The 15772-nt window shown below is 41.6% G+C and overlaps 1 protein-coding gene and 1 long non-coding RNA gene across 7 annotated transcripts; both read left to right on the plus strand.

Annotated features, from left to right (window-relative positions):
- The first annotated feature begins 136 nt into the window (after positions 1-136).
- On the plus strand, positions 137-14997 carry LOC115206037 (tapasin-related protein). Of its 6 annotated transcripts, XM_029772580.1 has the most exons (9): positions 137-301; positions 473-658; positions 763-1038; positions 4894-5223; positions 5495-5830; positions 6566-6667; positions 6816-6832; positions 13979-13998; positions 14162-14300. In XM_029772580.1, exons 1-9 carry the CDS (start codon positions 256-258, stop codon positions 14169-14171), a joined length of 1323 nt encoding a protein of 440 aa, XP_029628440.1. In that variant the 5' UTR covers positions 137-255; the 3' UTR covers positions 14172-14300. The 6 variants fall into 6 exon arrangements, with proteins under 6 accessions (XP_029628440.1, XP_029628435.1, XP_029628439.1 ...); XM_029772575.1 differs by lacking the exon at positions 13979-13998 and having other exon boundaries at positions 14162-14997; XM_029772579.1 differs by lacking the exon at positions 14162-14300 and having other exon boundaries at positions 6816-6855; positions 13979-14090.
- Positions 8518-8915, plus strand: LOC115206040 (uncharacterized). Its single transcript, XR_003880729.1, has 2 exons — positions 8518-8665; positions 8696-8915. It is a non-coding gene; the product is annotated as an uncharacterized LOC115206040 (long non-coding RNA).
- Positions 14998-15772: the final 775 nt, after the last annotated feature.

The raw sequence follows: 15772 nt of genomic DNA on the forward strand, positions 1-15772 counted from the left end.
GAGTTGCAGTAGCATGTTTTGGTTTTAATATTGTTTTGCCTAGTAATTTTTAACACTTTCTTCCTCATTCACATATCTGATTTATTAGTTTACTATTACAAGCCATTGTAAAAATCAAATGTTAACGCGTCTTACCGACAGCTGCACGAGCAGGTTCAGTTTTATTCACGTGCATCGAGTTGTGTGAAATGAAAGTGAAAGTTCTTCGAGTTGAATGGCACAGGGAACGATAGGTCCAGGACACCGTTTTGTAACATGAGTTTAAACGTCAATATTCTTCTCTGTTTATTTCTCTGTGGAGGTAGTCTATTTTATGACCTCTTTTTGCTGTCATATTTGTTTAATCTGATGGTTTCAGGCATGTTGTGCTCGTTCAGAGTTATGTTTGTTAGCCTATAATTATAGATTTTTAAAAGTGAAGTTGAATTTCAACTCTCATGGTGATTATTCTACTTATTCCTCGATTTGACAGAGGTACCAGGAATCCAGTCTTTCGAACAGGTGCCTTGGCTGCCCTGTCAGCTGGTGGATGAAAGTGTAACGTTCAATGATGAGGGACATGCTGAAACCGAGTACCAACACAGAGACGCTGGGCTGCAGTTTGGCCATCCAGGGGACAGTGCTTTGAACCCTAATACTATCACCTTCCTTGTTACAGGTGAATGAGAGAAACAGCTAAACAAATGTCAGATTTGGTTATGTGTTCTTTATTGGTTAATGTTTGTTTTCAACACTGAGATGCTCTTCAAACCGTGTGTTCAGGCTCTAAGGTGGACATGAGGAAGTACATTGAAGGAGTAGTGGAGCACCAGCTGCAGTGTGAGATCCGCAGGTACAGCACAGAGGGCCCCCAGATGCGTTGGCCAGGTTTAGGAGCCCAGGAGCATGACATCTGGTTCACCTGCACCATACGGCACACCGACGGCGTATTCATCATCACCAGCTTCCTCAGACACACCCCTGCAACGCCCACACCTGGCCAGGCACACTACCTCAACTGGGCCGCCATCGCAGACAGAGCGGCGCTAACCACTTCAAGTAATGCAGACATTTCATTCTGTCTATTTGTTATGCAGTTATACATGTCAAACTCATTCCACGGAGGGCCGAGTCTGGGTTTTCTCTCCACCCTTGTACTTGATTGATTAAGGTCACCAATTAGCAGTGGTGTAAAAATACCCCCAAAAAAGACTTAAGTAGTACTTTCAAGTATCTACTTTACTGTTTATATTTTTGACTACTTTTACTTCTCTACATTTCTTACGAAAATATTGTACTTTTTACTCCATACATTTTCCTTGACACCCAAAAGTACTGAATGCTTAGCAGGACAAGAAAATAGTCAAATTCACGCACTTATCAACAGAACATCCCAACTGCCTCTGATCTGGCGGACTAACTAAACACACATGCCTCGTTTGTAAATTATGTCTGAATGTTGGAGTCTGCCTGTGGGTTTCCATAAATAAAATAAAAAATGGTGCCATCTGGTTTGCTTAATATAAGGAATTCGAAATGATTTATACTTTTGATACTTAAGTATATTTTAAACCAAATATTTTTAGACTTTACCCAAGTAGAATTTACTGGGTGACTTTTACTTGAGTCATTTTATATTAAGGTATCATTACTTTTACTCAAGAATGACAGTTGGGTACTTTTCCACCACTGCTAATTAGTAAGGAACTCCCCTCTCCGAGTTGTCTAGATCTTAATTGAAAGGAAAAAACAAAAACCTGCAGATACTCGGCCATCCGTGGAATGAGTTTGACACCCCTGTAGTAGATGTAGGCTGTACTCTAGTCCAGTGCTTCCCAATCCTGGTGCACATTTTATTTCTGGTCCTAGCCTAAAGACACCGGATTCTAGTTGATTCAACTGTGTTAGTGCTAGAGCAAATATCTACACACCTTGGGAAGCACTGTTCTATTCTATAGAATAATAGTGAAGACATCAAAACGCATATGGAATCCGGTGTTAAACAAATAACAAAAAGTGTTAAACAAATATTTTAGATTCTTCAATGTAGTGTTGGCTTCTGAGAATAGGATATATACGTATTCATGTCACTGAGGGAGAGCAGGTAATGTATAACGTTTACATTATGTCAGGATATGTTATTGTTAGCCATCAGGGATCCTATGGGAGGAGAAGAGACACAGTCTGGTACCAGTCAACATGACAGCCATGAGTTGGGGAGGAGTGAGCACTTTGGGGCAGAGGTCATGTCAGATGAAGTGAGGAAGAACAGATATAACTGAAGGTTTTGTCTAGCAACAGAGATGCATTGGCTGTTCAGATGTGTAGGTGGAGACTCGGCATATGAGAAAGGGTTAAATACTAGTGCTGGTGTGAATGTTTTTGTCGATTCAGCTGTTCGATCCTTTGGGAAGAATAAGCTTGGTTTGTGCTTTCAGTGTCCGTCGAGTTCTTACTCTAATAATCAGAACCTAACGGTAGCCACCCTTTGCCTTGACAGCTTTGCACACTCTTGGCATTCTCTCAACCAGCTTCATGAGGTAGTTACCTGGAATGCTTTTCCAACAGTCTTGAAGGAGTTCCCACACGCTGAGCACTTGTTGGAGGTTTTTCCTTCGCTCTGCGGTCTAACTCATCCCAAACCAACTGAATTGGATTGAGGTCGGGTGATTGTGGAGGCCAGGTCATCTGATGCAGCACTCCAACACTCTCCTTCTTGGTCAAATAGCTCTTACAGAGCCTGGAGGTGTGTTTTGGGTCATTGTCCTGTTGAATAACAAATGATAGTCCCGCTAAGCCCAAACCAGATGGGATGGTGTATCACTGCAGAATGCTGTGATAGTCATGCTGGTTAAGTGTGCCTTGAATTCAAAATAAATCACTGACACTGTCACCAGCAGAGCACCATCACACCTTCTCCTGTGGTGGATAAATTAGTTTGGTAACATAGATAATTAAGATGTTTTATTAGTATAATATGCTTATGTGAGATACTTGTCATTAGAAAGTGTCCTTTGGACTCTGGTGTCTTTCAGTTGCACGTTTCCCTTAGCTGGGGTTCAGACACTTGGGGCCCAGAGAGGGGAGAGGTCAGACTTGTTTTTTTACATGTCTCTGTTGCTATGCAGAATATCAGCAAGAGAGGACAGAATGAAATATTGTCTTCATATGTGAATGTCTCTTTACCTATTCTTAAACCATGTGAAGGGATGGCGTGATTAATAGGGAACCAATTATTTGTCGCCACAATGTCTGTGTGCAGGTCTCTCCCGTCAGTGAGCTTGTCCAGGAGTGGGAACAAGAGGTGTCTTTACTGAGGATGGGCCACTATGAGATAGCACTGACAGAGGAGATTAATGATGTATTTTGATAAGAATGCCTAAAAAGCATTCCAGAGGACATGAGCTAATAGTTCTGTTCAATACCATACCAGGGAGGGACGGTTCTAGGGAGACCAGACACCGGTCTATATAATTAACTTTGTTGATATAGCAGTTGTGGTTTATAGATATCTTTTCATACATAGAATGGGTCACAAGGTTATGTTTTGTATCTGTGGTTTGTCATGTACGTTGAGAGGGGTGGACCGTGGGTATAAAAGCTCTTTGTATTGAAGGTGTAGTCACCTTTTTCAATGGCATCATTGAGGGTCAAGTGCTTTTGCGAAAGTATCTTAATTATTAAAGATGTAGTTAACTCGGACTGGTGTGTTTAACTCTCCTCATTTGGTAATGCAGAAATTAGCCACCACACTCCTCCATGCTTTACGGTGGGAACCACACATGCAGAGATAATCTGTTCACCTACTCAGCATCTCACAAAGACACTGCGGTTGGAACCAAAAATTTCAAATCTCAAAAAAGGACAGATTTCCACTGGTCTAATGTCCATTGCTCATGTGTCTTGTCCCAAGCAAGTCTCTTCTTATTGGTGTCCTTTAGTAGTGGTTTCTTTGCAGTAATTCAACCATTAAGGCCTGATTCACGCAGTCTTCTCTAAACAGTTGATGTTGAGATGTCTGTTACTTGAACTCTAGCATTTATTTGGGCTGCAATCTGAGGTGCAGTTAATTGCCGATGTCTGAGGCTGGTAAGTTTAATGAACTTATACTCTGCAGCAGAGGTAACTGGGTCTTCCTTTCCTGTGGCGGTCCTCATGAGAGCCAGTTTCATAGCGCTTGATGGTTTTTGCGACTGCACTTGAAGAAACTTTCAAAGTTTGACATTTTCCGGATTGACTGACCTTCATGTCTTAAAGTAGTGCTGTACTGTCGTTTCTCTTGGCTTATTTGAGCTGTTCTTGCCATAATATGGACTTGGTCTTTTACCAAATAGGGTTAGCTCCTGTATACCACCCCTACCTTGTCACAACACAACTGATTGGCTCGAAAGCATGAAGAAGGAAAGAAATTCCACATTTAACTCTTAGCAAGGCACACCTGTTAAGTGAAATGCTTTCCAGGTGACTACCTCATGAGGCTGGTTGAGGAAATGTCAAGTGTGCAAAACTGTCATCAAGGCAAAGGGTGGCTACTTTGAAGACTCTCAAATATAAAATATACACTTTTTTGGTTACTACGTGGTTCCATATGTTATTTCATAGTTTTGATGTCTTTACTGTTATTCTACAATGTAGGAAACAGTAAAAATAAAGACACCTACTAATTGAAGGATATCTAAACATTTGACTGGTACTGTATGTCAGTTGTTCCTTTTATACGCTTGTTTATTTCATTTAGGCATTTGTATGTATGAGTACAGTTTTTATGTAAATTGTCCAATACTTCTCTCTCCTAAAAGTCTGAGTCACATATACTGTACCGTATGTCTATGTCACACGCATCAGAGTAAGACCCTAGCTATAATCTCATTCTAAATTCCTTCCTGTCTTGCCTTGGCTGTGACCTGTGTGTAGCTGTGATGCTAGTCCTCACCCGCTCTCCCTCTGTGCGGGTGGGCCTAGTGAAGCAACAGAGCCTGCATTGTCAGTTTGACGTGGACCACAAGGCAGCTGATCTGACAGTGGAATGGCGTTTCCAGCGACGCGGCGAACGCACCACGCTCTTCAGCCACTCCAGCCGCTCAGGCCAGACAGAGGGGAGCGGGGTGCCGCTTAATGCCATTGGTAGGGGCAACGCATCCCTGACGCTCCCCCTCACCAAGCAGAGCAGCGAGGGGACGTATGTCTGCCATGTCTCAGTGCCTCCGCTGTTTGGTAGCCAGGACATCACTCTGCAGATCATGGGTAAGGTGGAGGGGTTAGGGGTCACGGGACTTGATGCAGACACATTTCATTGTTGAAGCTTTGCTCCATCATTTGCTCATTGAAAGAATAAGCAAATTACTTTTATTATCACTACCTGATATGGTATACACTTATGAATTTGTACATCTCTGACATGATAGCCATACTAATATAACCAATCAAAGGTCTCACGGACTGCTATTTTTATCACCTTGTATATACCGCCAACATCCTCATTGTAATGCCAGTAATTTCTGACATCGTCCCTCAGAGCCGCCTCGCGTGTCCTTGAACGTGGACTCTACCGTCTCCCTGGTGGACAGGGGGGAGCAGAAGGTGGTGTGTGAGGCAGAGGGCTACTACCCCCTGGACGTGGAGATGGAGTGGTTCAGGGAGCCCAGTGGTGGAGGTGGAGGCCTCCTACCAGAGAAGCTGGACACTGTCCTGTACTCCAGCCACCGCCACCACCAGGATGGGACCTACTCTCTGTCGGCCTTCTTCCTGCTCCACGCTTCCCTGCACGACTCGGGCTCCAAGTACTTCTGCAGGGTGTCTCACAGCTCCCAGCGCATGCCCATCCGCAAGAGCTTCACCCTCAACATCACAGGTTAGGTGGTTTAGGAACTTATCATGGAGTTTTTAACCTTATAACCCTTGACTGAAAACCATTCTGATTACATGCAGTATGCGTTCATACACATTTCTGCAAATTTCCAGAAGCATATTTTATACATTTTATTTACCACTGAGTATACCAAACATTAAGAACACCTTCCTAATGGGCGACCCCCTCCCCCCTTTCCCACAGTTGCCTGGATGTCCTTTGGGTGGTGGACCATTTTATATACGGGAAACTGTTGAGCGTGAAAAACCCAGCAGCGTTGCAATTCTTGACACAAACTGGTGCACCTGGCACCTACTACCATACCATGTTCAAAGGCACTTAAATATTTTGTCTTTCCCATTCACCCTCTGAATGGTAAACATACACAAGCCATGTGTCAATTGTCTCAGGGCTTAAAAATCCTTCTTTATCCTGTCTCCTCCCCTTCATCTACACTGATTTTGAAGTGGATTTAACAAGTGACATCAATAAGGAATCATAGCTTTCACCTGGTCAGTCAATGTCATGGAAAGAGCAGGTGTTCTTAATGTTTCGTAAACTCAATGTATATAGTCTTTACAGGATATTAATCCAAATGTACTTCATTGTATGCGGTACCAATTCATGGCCACTAGATGGCAGCCCCAGTACATACAGTATGTACTGTAGTATGCTATGAGAGGAGAACATGCTACAGAAACTGCATTGACTGACACTTTGGGTGTCATGTTTTATCAGAGTATGACAGTTGGAACGCTGCACTGTGGTTGTTCTCTGGCTTTGGATTCATCTTGGTCATGTTGGCCACTTTGTTTGTGATGCTACCCCGCCTGAGCTCAGGTGAGTGTCTAGTTCACCACAGAATCTGTCCTTTACCTTTAGTCATTGCCAGGTTGAGCTTGTTAATGATGTCACCCAATTGAGATATTGCTAATTATAGCTTGCTTGCTAGGACAACCTTTGAACTTTGAATGTTTTTCTTTTACAGCAAGAAAAGCAAATCAGGTGGGTACATCTTCATACCTAAGGTGTGTGTTTCAAGTTTTATTAGTAGTGTATATACGGGATACGCATGGTATACATCATCCAACTAAATGCTTACTTGCAGATTCCTTCTCTACAATGCAACAACAATAATAAAAGATAAGCATACGAACAAAGTAAATGGCAGTAGAATAGAATAAACATTTTACCTTAAGTATAATACAGGAAGGCAAAATATACAGTGCATTCGGAAAGTATTCAGACCCCTTTACTTTTTTCACATTGTTACATTAAAGCCTTATTCTAAACTTAAGTTGTTTTTGCCCCTCAATCTACACACAACCTCTTAATGACAAATCAAAAACCGGTTTAGACATTTTTGCAAATTCATAAAAATAAAACAATGATGGAAATATCATATTTACATGAGTATTCAGACAATTTACTTAGTACTTTGAAGCACCTTTAGCAATGATTACAGCCTCGAGTCTTCTTGGGTATGACACTACAAGCTTGGCACACCTGTATTTGGAGAGTTTCTCCTATTCTTCTCTGCAGATCGTCTCAAGCTCTGTCATGTAGGATGGGGAGCGTTGCTGCACAGCTATTTTCAGGTCTCTCCAGAGATGTTTGTTCGGGGGATATTCAGAGACTTGTCCCAAAGCCACTCCTGTGTTGTCTTGTCTGTGTGCTTAGGGTCGTTGTCCCATTGGAAGGTGAACCTTTGCCCCAGTTTGAGGTCCTAACCTGCTCAAGAGCGCTTTTCATCAAGGATCTCTCTGTACTTTGCGCTATCTTTGCCTCGATCCTGACTTGTCTCCCAGTCACTGCTGCTGAAAACCATCCCCACAGCATAATGCTGCCACCACCATGCCTCACCGTAGGGATGGTGCCAGGTTTCCTCCAGACGAGACACTTGGCATTCAGGCCAAAGAGTTCAATCTTGGATTCATCAGACCAGAGAATCTTGTTTCTCATGGTCAGTCCTTAGGTGCCTTTTGGGAAAACTCCAAGCGGGCTGTCATGTGCCTTTTTACTGAGGAGTGGCTTCCTTCTGGCCATTCTACCATAAAGGCCTGATTGGTGGAGTGCTGCAGAGATGGTTTTCCCATCTCCAGAGGAACTCTGGAGCTCTGTCAGAGACCATCGGGATCTTTGTCACCTCCCTGACCAAGGCCCTTCTCCCCTGATTGCTGAGTTTGGCCGGGCGGCCAGCTCTAGGAAGAGTCTTGGTGGTTCCAAACTTCTTCCATTTAAGAATGATGGAGGCCACTGTGTTCTTGGACCTTAAATGCTGAATCTTTTTTTGGTACCCTTTTCCCAGATCTGCGTCTCGACACAGTCCTGTCTCGGAGCTCTACGGACAATTCCTTCGATCTCATGGCTTGTTTTTTACTCTGACATGCACTGTCAACTGTGGGACCTTCTATAGACAGGTGTGTGCCTTTCCAAATCGTGTCCAATCAGTTGAATTTACCACAGGAGGACTCCAAGTTGTAGAAACATCTCAAGGATGATCAATGAAACTGGATGCACCTGAGCTCAATTTTGAGTCTCTTGGCAAAGGGTCTGAATACTTATGTACATTTCTGGGGTTAAAAAAAAATGGATCAATGTAAAAGCTGTTTTTGCTTTGGCGTTATTGTGTGTAGATTGCTGAGGAATTTGTTTTATGTTATACGTTACAGCCTTATTTTAAAAAAATGTAAGAAAATGTGGTTAAAGTCAAGGGGTGTGTATACTTTCCCAAGGCACTGTATAGTCCAATATTTACACATATACTGGAGAAGGTGGGATGGGGGCAGTGTATTAAGAGTTTGGTGGCAGCAGTTGTGTGTGTGTGTGTGTGTGTGTGTGTGTGTGTGTGTGTGTGTGTGTGTGTAGCAGCAAGAATGTAGGGTTATCACGATACCAGCATTGCGATACTGAGGTATCGTGCCAAGGAAACAAAACATGAAGGGGACTACATTTCCTGAGGGAAAGCAGTTTTAATGTTGGAAACAAGCAGCCTTATGTTGTCACCCAGAATCACGATTGTTTTTCCAAGCTATAGGACACAATATTTGACATACTGTAGGTTTTTATTAAAGGACCAAAATGTTTAGTCTGCTTTGTGTTTTCCTTTTTGAAAATCGGGTATCGTAGTATACTGGTATCTTGACAACCCTACATGACTGTATATGTGTGGGTGTGCATGAGTGAGTTTGTGAGAGAGACTTCCCTGCTCATTGCATGTGTGTACTGTATCTCTCCTGTTCAGCACAAGCCCTACTGAGAGAACAATCCAGAGTGGTCCTTCTCTTCATCTCTGGACTTCTCTATCAAGTGTTTTTTTTTTTTTAAGTTTCCCCTGATTCCCCTATTATAAAAGTACACGTAATACAAATATAGAGACTGTCATAGAGCAGTACTATGATAATACCACTTTAAGATTGTCTAAGGTAGCTTAATTTTGCTCTAAAAATACTTGACATGGAATTATTTTATTTTATAAAAATGCATGATAATGTTTGATATGAAAAATATGCACTAGGAAATTGATTTGTTTGAAGTAGTTTAAATTGAAAAGCAAGGGCCCTGATGAGATTGTGAATATAATTCTGTTTTTTCATTTGTATTTAACAATTGCTGTTGTGTTTACTGTTTTCGCTCTAGAGATTTCTACTAAGTTAGCAGGTCAGAGAGTGATGTCAAATCCAATCGAGCTTTATTTATACAGCACATTTCAGACATGGAATGCAACACAATGTGCTTCACAGGAAAAAAAATAACTGAAATATTTACTACACAACAAGCGTAAGAGGATAAAAACCGAAAGAATAACAAAAGCTGAATGACTAAAACACCCTAAGGAAAAGCATAGCTAAAAAGGTGTATTTGACGATCTTTTTTAAATATGTCCACAGTTTTGGCCCCCCTCAGGTTCTCTGGCAGGCTATTCTAGAGGCCGGGGGCATAACTAAACACTACCTCTCCATGTGTCACGTCCTGACCATAGAAAGCTGTTATTTTCTATGGTAGAGTAGGTCAGGGCGTGACAGGGTTTTTCTAGTTTAGATTGTCTATGTTTTTGTATTTCTATGTTGGGCTTTTTTTGGGATGATCTCCAATTAGAGGCAGCTGGTCATCGTGGTCTCTAATTGGAGATCATACTTAAGTAGTTTTTCCCACCTGGGTTTGAGGGAGAGTTGTTTTTGTTCTTTAGTTTATTTGTGTCTCTTGCATAGTTTCACAGTTCAATAAAATATGTGGAACGATGCACACGCTGAACTTTGGTCCGCTCCTTCCGACGAATGACGTGACACCATGTGTCTTGGTCCTAGGTTTTGAGAGTTCAATAGAAAGCCCCTTCGTAATAACCAGGTTCTTATATGGGTGGGCCCAGTAACATGTTGGATAAAGTCCATAGAGCTCAAAATATTCATAAATTCTTTGTCAACATGAATATTAAAGTTACCCAACACAATGAATTGATCATAGTTCTCAAGAACACTCGACAATTGTTCAGGGAAATCAGTAAAAAAGTGTCAGTACTTTGGTGGCCTATACAGGGTTATTGCCAGCACTGGTGTCTGCCATTTAAACAGTAGAGCATCATGCTCAAAAGACCCAAAGTCGCCAAACTAAATGTCCTTACAGCTGAGAGCATTAATAAAAATAGAGCCCCCCCCCCCCCACACTCACACACTTTGAGAAGATGTAGTCCGATGCGTTTGACACACTATGGCTTTCAGCAGCAGACAGACAAATCTTTCCAGAGGCTTTGGAGTAATCTTGGTTAGAAAGTCTTTAGTACCCTACATATGGTGAAATACTGTGCCAAAGCCCTATCTCAGTTTCTACATAGTTAACTTTACCATAAACACTTCACTCTGGAATGGCAACTGTTCCCAAAGGGCACTTGGTACAGTCCCCCCAAGCCACACCTTTGAGCACTAATGTTGGCATGTGGGGGAGAAGTGTGACTCTGGAGAGGCTATCATCACAGAGCAGAGCCAGTGTAAAGCTTTGTGCCTGGTGGGTCAGGAGTCAGCTGAGGGCCAGGGCTCCGCTCCGCCACACAGCCCAGCTCAGAGTTCCACCAGTGGCTGTAATGGGATCTGGGGGCTCAAGGATACACCGAGTAGACCCACGGGTAGTTCTAACTGAGCATCTGCTTCCTGTAAACTATGATGATGCACAATCTGGGGTCATACTGCAGTCAGGATTGGTTGTGGTCTAGGTCTATTATAGTCAACTATTGTTGTGGGTTACATATTTAGTCCCTTGGAAGGGCTCCATCGAATATAAACTTGGAAAGTAAAGAGACAGATCTGGAGGGTAACTTCCCTTCAGTAAATGTTCCCGGATGTGTTTCGGAGAGACTTCATCAAAGGGATTGTAAAAAAATAAATGTAGGTGTAGCTAGTGTATTTGCAAAAAACGATTCATGCCAATTGTTGACAAGCATGCTCCTGTTAAGCAGTGGTGCAAAAAGTACCAAAATTGTCATACTAGAGTAAAAGTATAGATGCCTTTTTAATAGAAAGTTACTCAAATAAAAGAGAAAGTCAGCCAGTGAAATACTACTTGAGTATAGAAGTATTTGGTTTTAAATATACGTAAGTATCAAAAGTAAAATGTATGAATAATTTGAAGTTCCTTATATTACAGTTTTTCTCCATTGGTTTGGCTAATTTCTTGAAACAGAAATTATATTCTCAAAACTCTAAGTGTTTTGCCAAATAATGTCTTACAGTTCAGCACAACACTATAGCTCACTTGCAAAAGCTCATATCTCTCCTAAAACTGTTCACTCATGCTTCAAAACTAAATTCCTTTCCCATATAAAGAGTCAGTGCCACGAAAATGGCAAAGATCCTTCTCAATTGCTTTGGCTCATTTCTTGAAACAGACCGGATGTTCTCAACACTCTTGGTGCTTTAACCAAAACAAAATTTCCTTCTCATTTAAACAGTCAGTGCCCCCAAAATGCTTCGTCCCTTTGGCATTGTGTAAGCACTGCAAGTCAAAATGTTTAGATGTTTTGTCACTATGGCAGAGGACCATTGAAATATCCCTCATGTCCACCTTTCAGTCTTAGCCCAGTCCTTCATTGACAATGGTTACTGTACTGTTTTTTTGGTCCAGCTAACAGAATACAATTGTGTATAAAACTGAAAAAAAGAAATAGGATTTTAGGGTAAGAGTAGCCTCCAAGGTTTGACATCACACATTGCACTCACTGCCAAGGAAATTGTAACCATTATCATTCACACACATAAAGTAACTTCCATACATCAGAGTAAAAAGAAAATGTATACAGCATAATATACTGTAATATAAACACACAAACAAAAAACAATGTAAATTATATGCAGCCTACAGTGCTGTAAATGAAGCTGGAGTTTCACAACTAACAGTTCTTCACTGGTCGCTGTCCTCACCCTCCCTCTCCTGGCCACCATCCTCACCCTCCTGGTCATCCACACGCTGCTGTCTGTCTGGCCACAGATTCTCGTCCACATCTCAGCGTATATTCTCCCTTGCGATGCAACGAGGGAAGAAACGGCGGGCATGTCGCAACCATCCCCTACACTGATCTCCTGTAATATCCTCACACACAGCGTCCATTGCATGGAGCAGGGACCTCTGATCTTGAGCCCGATGCTCATACACTCTCCACCTCCAAGCGGAGAAATACTCCTCAATAGGATTGAGGAAAGGAGAGTAAGGTGGTAGGAACACCATGACCATCCTTGGATGAGTAGTGAACCAGGCCCTGATGAGCGGGCCACGGTGGAAATTCACATTGTCCCATACAATGACATATTGTGGTAGGTGAGGCCCTACGAGACCTCTCATTTTCAGGGATCAAATCAAAATGAAGGCGGTCCAAGAAGATGAGGAGCTTCTGTGTATTGTATGGGCCAAGACTGGGGATGTGAGTGGCCACACCATTCTCAGATATGGCAGCACACATAGTTATATTGCCCCCTCGCTGGCCTGGGACATCCGCCGTGGCCCGGTGGCCAATAATATTACGGCCACGTCTTCGGCCCTTGGCCAGGTTGAAGCCAGCTTCATCCACAAACACGAGGATGTGATGGGTCTCATTTCCTTCCAATGCCATTATTCTCTACAATAGCGTAAAAAAAGAAAACATCAAATCAGTCATACAGAAGAGTCATACACTACAGTTACAGACAATTACATAGAACATTCCTATGTTCTCCACAAGTTCAATATACTACTGGCCACTACTCCAGTGGTTCCAAACCTGGGGTACATGTACCCCTATGCAGAGGTACTACAGGGGGTATTTGACAGAAAGGGGAGGGGGGAAATCATCAATGACTAGACTTACTGAAATGTTACAGTAAAACCCACAGTATTAGAGAGATTTACATGGGAGGCACTAATTGCAGCTCTTTGACCCCTTTTCTTATTGTATGTTATATTCTTCAAAATAAGGATTATAATGATAATTGCATCATACAGTAAGCTGCAGTTTTTAGGCGAAATGTTGAAGTCAGATAAATCAAATACTTCCATACCTGGATTACCTGGATCCACAAATCAGGTAAAGTGGGTACTGAAGCCAAAAAAGTTTGGGAACCACTGCTTAATTGTAAAAAGGTTATAATGATGGACAACCAGTAACTGACTTACATGTACATACTGGTACCGCAGCTCTTTCACTCTATCAGAGTTCCTCTCAAATGGTACCCTGTAATTTGCTTCATTGTCATCTGATGCTTCTTCAATATCCGGTCTATTGTGGAGTTGCTTATAGAGTTGACATTTTGGAATATGGCATTGTCTTGTAGGATTGCAGCGCGGATCTGTCTCAATGTGATGGCATTATTTGCCATCACCATGTTACAGATCTCTTGTTCTTGTTGTTCATTGAGAAGTTTTCCTCTGCCACCCGTGCAAGGTTGTCGTCCAATCCTAGATATAGAAGTCAAAGGACAACACTCCATTCGTAATGTATACCTTATGTATTCCTTACAGAATGAGTTACCTATGTAATTGTATTGTTGTTTTACTTACAGTAACTTTACCACAATTCTAATGCATCACTGCACAGTGACTGGAATACTACTGTAAACTGTATCATCAATACTGTAGAAAATAAACTATTCCATAGTTTATTTTCTCCAATGTTTTTCTTGTCATTTTTAGTATCATAACATCCCATTGAGGTAAGATATTACTGTAGGCCTAACACACACACACACACACACACACTAAATGAATAGGTAAATGTGTAAATAAATATATTTCTTGCTCTATGCACAGTGTCCTGTCCTATACAACATATAATTCCATCATTGACTGACTACATACCTGTTTTCCCTGCGAAAGGTTTGGATGATGGAGGAGACTGTTGAGCGAGGCACATTAGGCTGCACTCGGCGACCTGCCTCCGCCATTGTGAGGCCATGGTTGATGACATGGTCTATAATTGTGGCCCGGTGTCTTCGTGCTCCTCGGCATGGTGTCTTCGTGCTCCTCGGCCTCTTCCCCCTATTCCACCACCACGCACCCTTACTCCTCCTCCTCCTCTTCCTCTTCCTCGAGCAGGCAGTTGCCCTTGTTCATTTACTTGGCCAGGTGCCTCCATGTTCAGAAATTGTACTGGTCCTGCATGGTCAAGCTCTTTACATACATGTTTGGCAGCATTCACAGTCATGGACAGCACCTGTCAGGTAACTAAACATACTGTTTGATTGGTCATCTGAGATGTGTGAAACTCCTCCTTCGTTAGTCAAGTTCTAGTTTCACCTGACGGTCAATTGCTGTAATAAATGTATCAAATGTTCCAAGGGATTCATATATGGTATTCATGGTATTATGTTCTTGACTAATTTTGACAATTGAACAGACTATTGTGCATGTGATGACTTATACAATGAAATGACGCTGACACGTTTTGGAGCGAACAACCATTAGACTGAGAATCAACAATCAGTTTAGATCGATAAGATCTATTCACTTGGAAATTGTGCTAAATGTAGGCTACATGTACTTAATCATTTGCAAAGATGTACTGAGACATTGAGACATGTACTTAGACATTTGCAATTTGATGAAATGAATGAGAAATTCAATTCTGTTGTGAACAATTGCCAAGTGGTTTGGAGGTTTGTCCATGTAGTTTTGAGAATGTAATTTCTGTTTCAAGAAATGAGCCAAACCAATGGAGAAAAACTGTAAGCAAAGCAGATGGCACTGTTTTAAAAAAATTTATGGATAGCCAGGGGCACACTCCAACACTCAGACAGTATTTACAAAATATGCATTTGTGTTTAGTGAGTCCGCCAGAGGCAGTAGGAATGACCAGGTGTTCTCTTGATAAGTGCTTGAATTTGACCATTTTCCTGTCCTGCTAAGCATTCAAAGTGTATTGAGTACTTTTGGGTGTCAGGGGAAATGTATGGAGTAAAAAGTACATTATTTTCTTTGTGAATGTAGTGAAGTAAAAGTTGTCAAATATAAATAAAGTACAGATGCCCAAAAAAACTGCTTAAGTAGTACTTTAAAGTATTTGTACTGAAGTACTTTATACCACTCCTGTTCAACTAACTGTGAGAACTGTTTGAGCCCCCTGGATTAATGAACTGAAAAAGTGTATGGTTCAAAGAAATGTGGCAAACAAGTCGGGTTGATTGGTTGACATACTGTAAATTGAGATGTTGTAACTAAACTTAACAAAAAGAAGAAATTATAGTACGACACAAAGATAAATGGCATAAACCACAATGGAAAAATACTTTGGAGTACCTTAATAAATGTTATCATGGGCAGAAAACCCAATTCATCTCCATCGTTCATTGAGGTTGAAGGGTTTAACAAAATCTTTCGATATTGCCGATCATTTCAATTACTCTTTCACTAGTAAAGTGGAAAGTCAGAAGTGAAATGACAACATAGAACAGCAAACCATTATATTTTTGTATAAAATATCTAATAATG

Source organism: Salmo trutta, chromosome 13 (assembly GCF_901001165.1).
Source record: "Salmo trutta chromosome 13, fSalTru1.1, whole genome shotgun sequence".
In the NCBI taxonomy this organism is placed as follows: Eukaryota; Metazoa; Chordata; class Actinopteri; order Salmoniformes; family Salmonidae; genus Salmo; species Salmo trutta.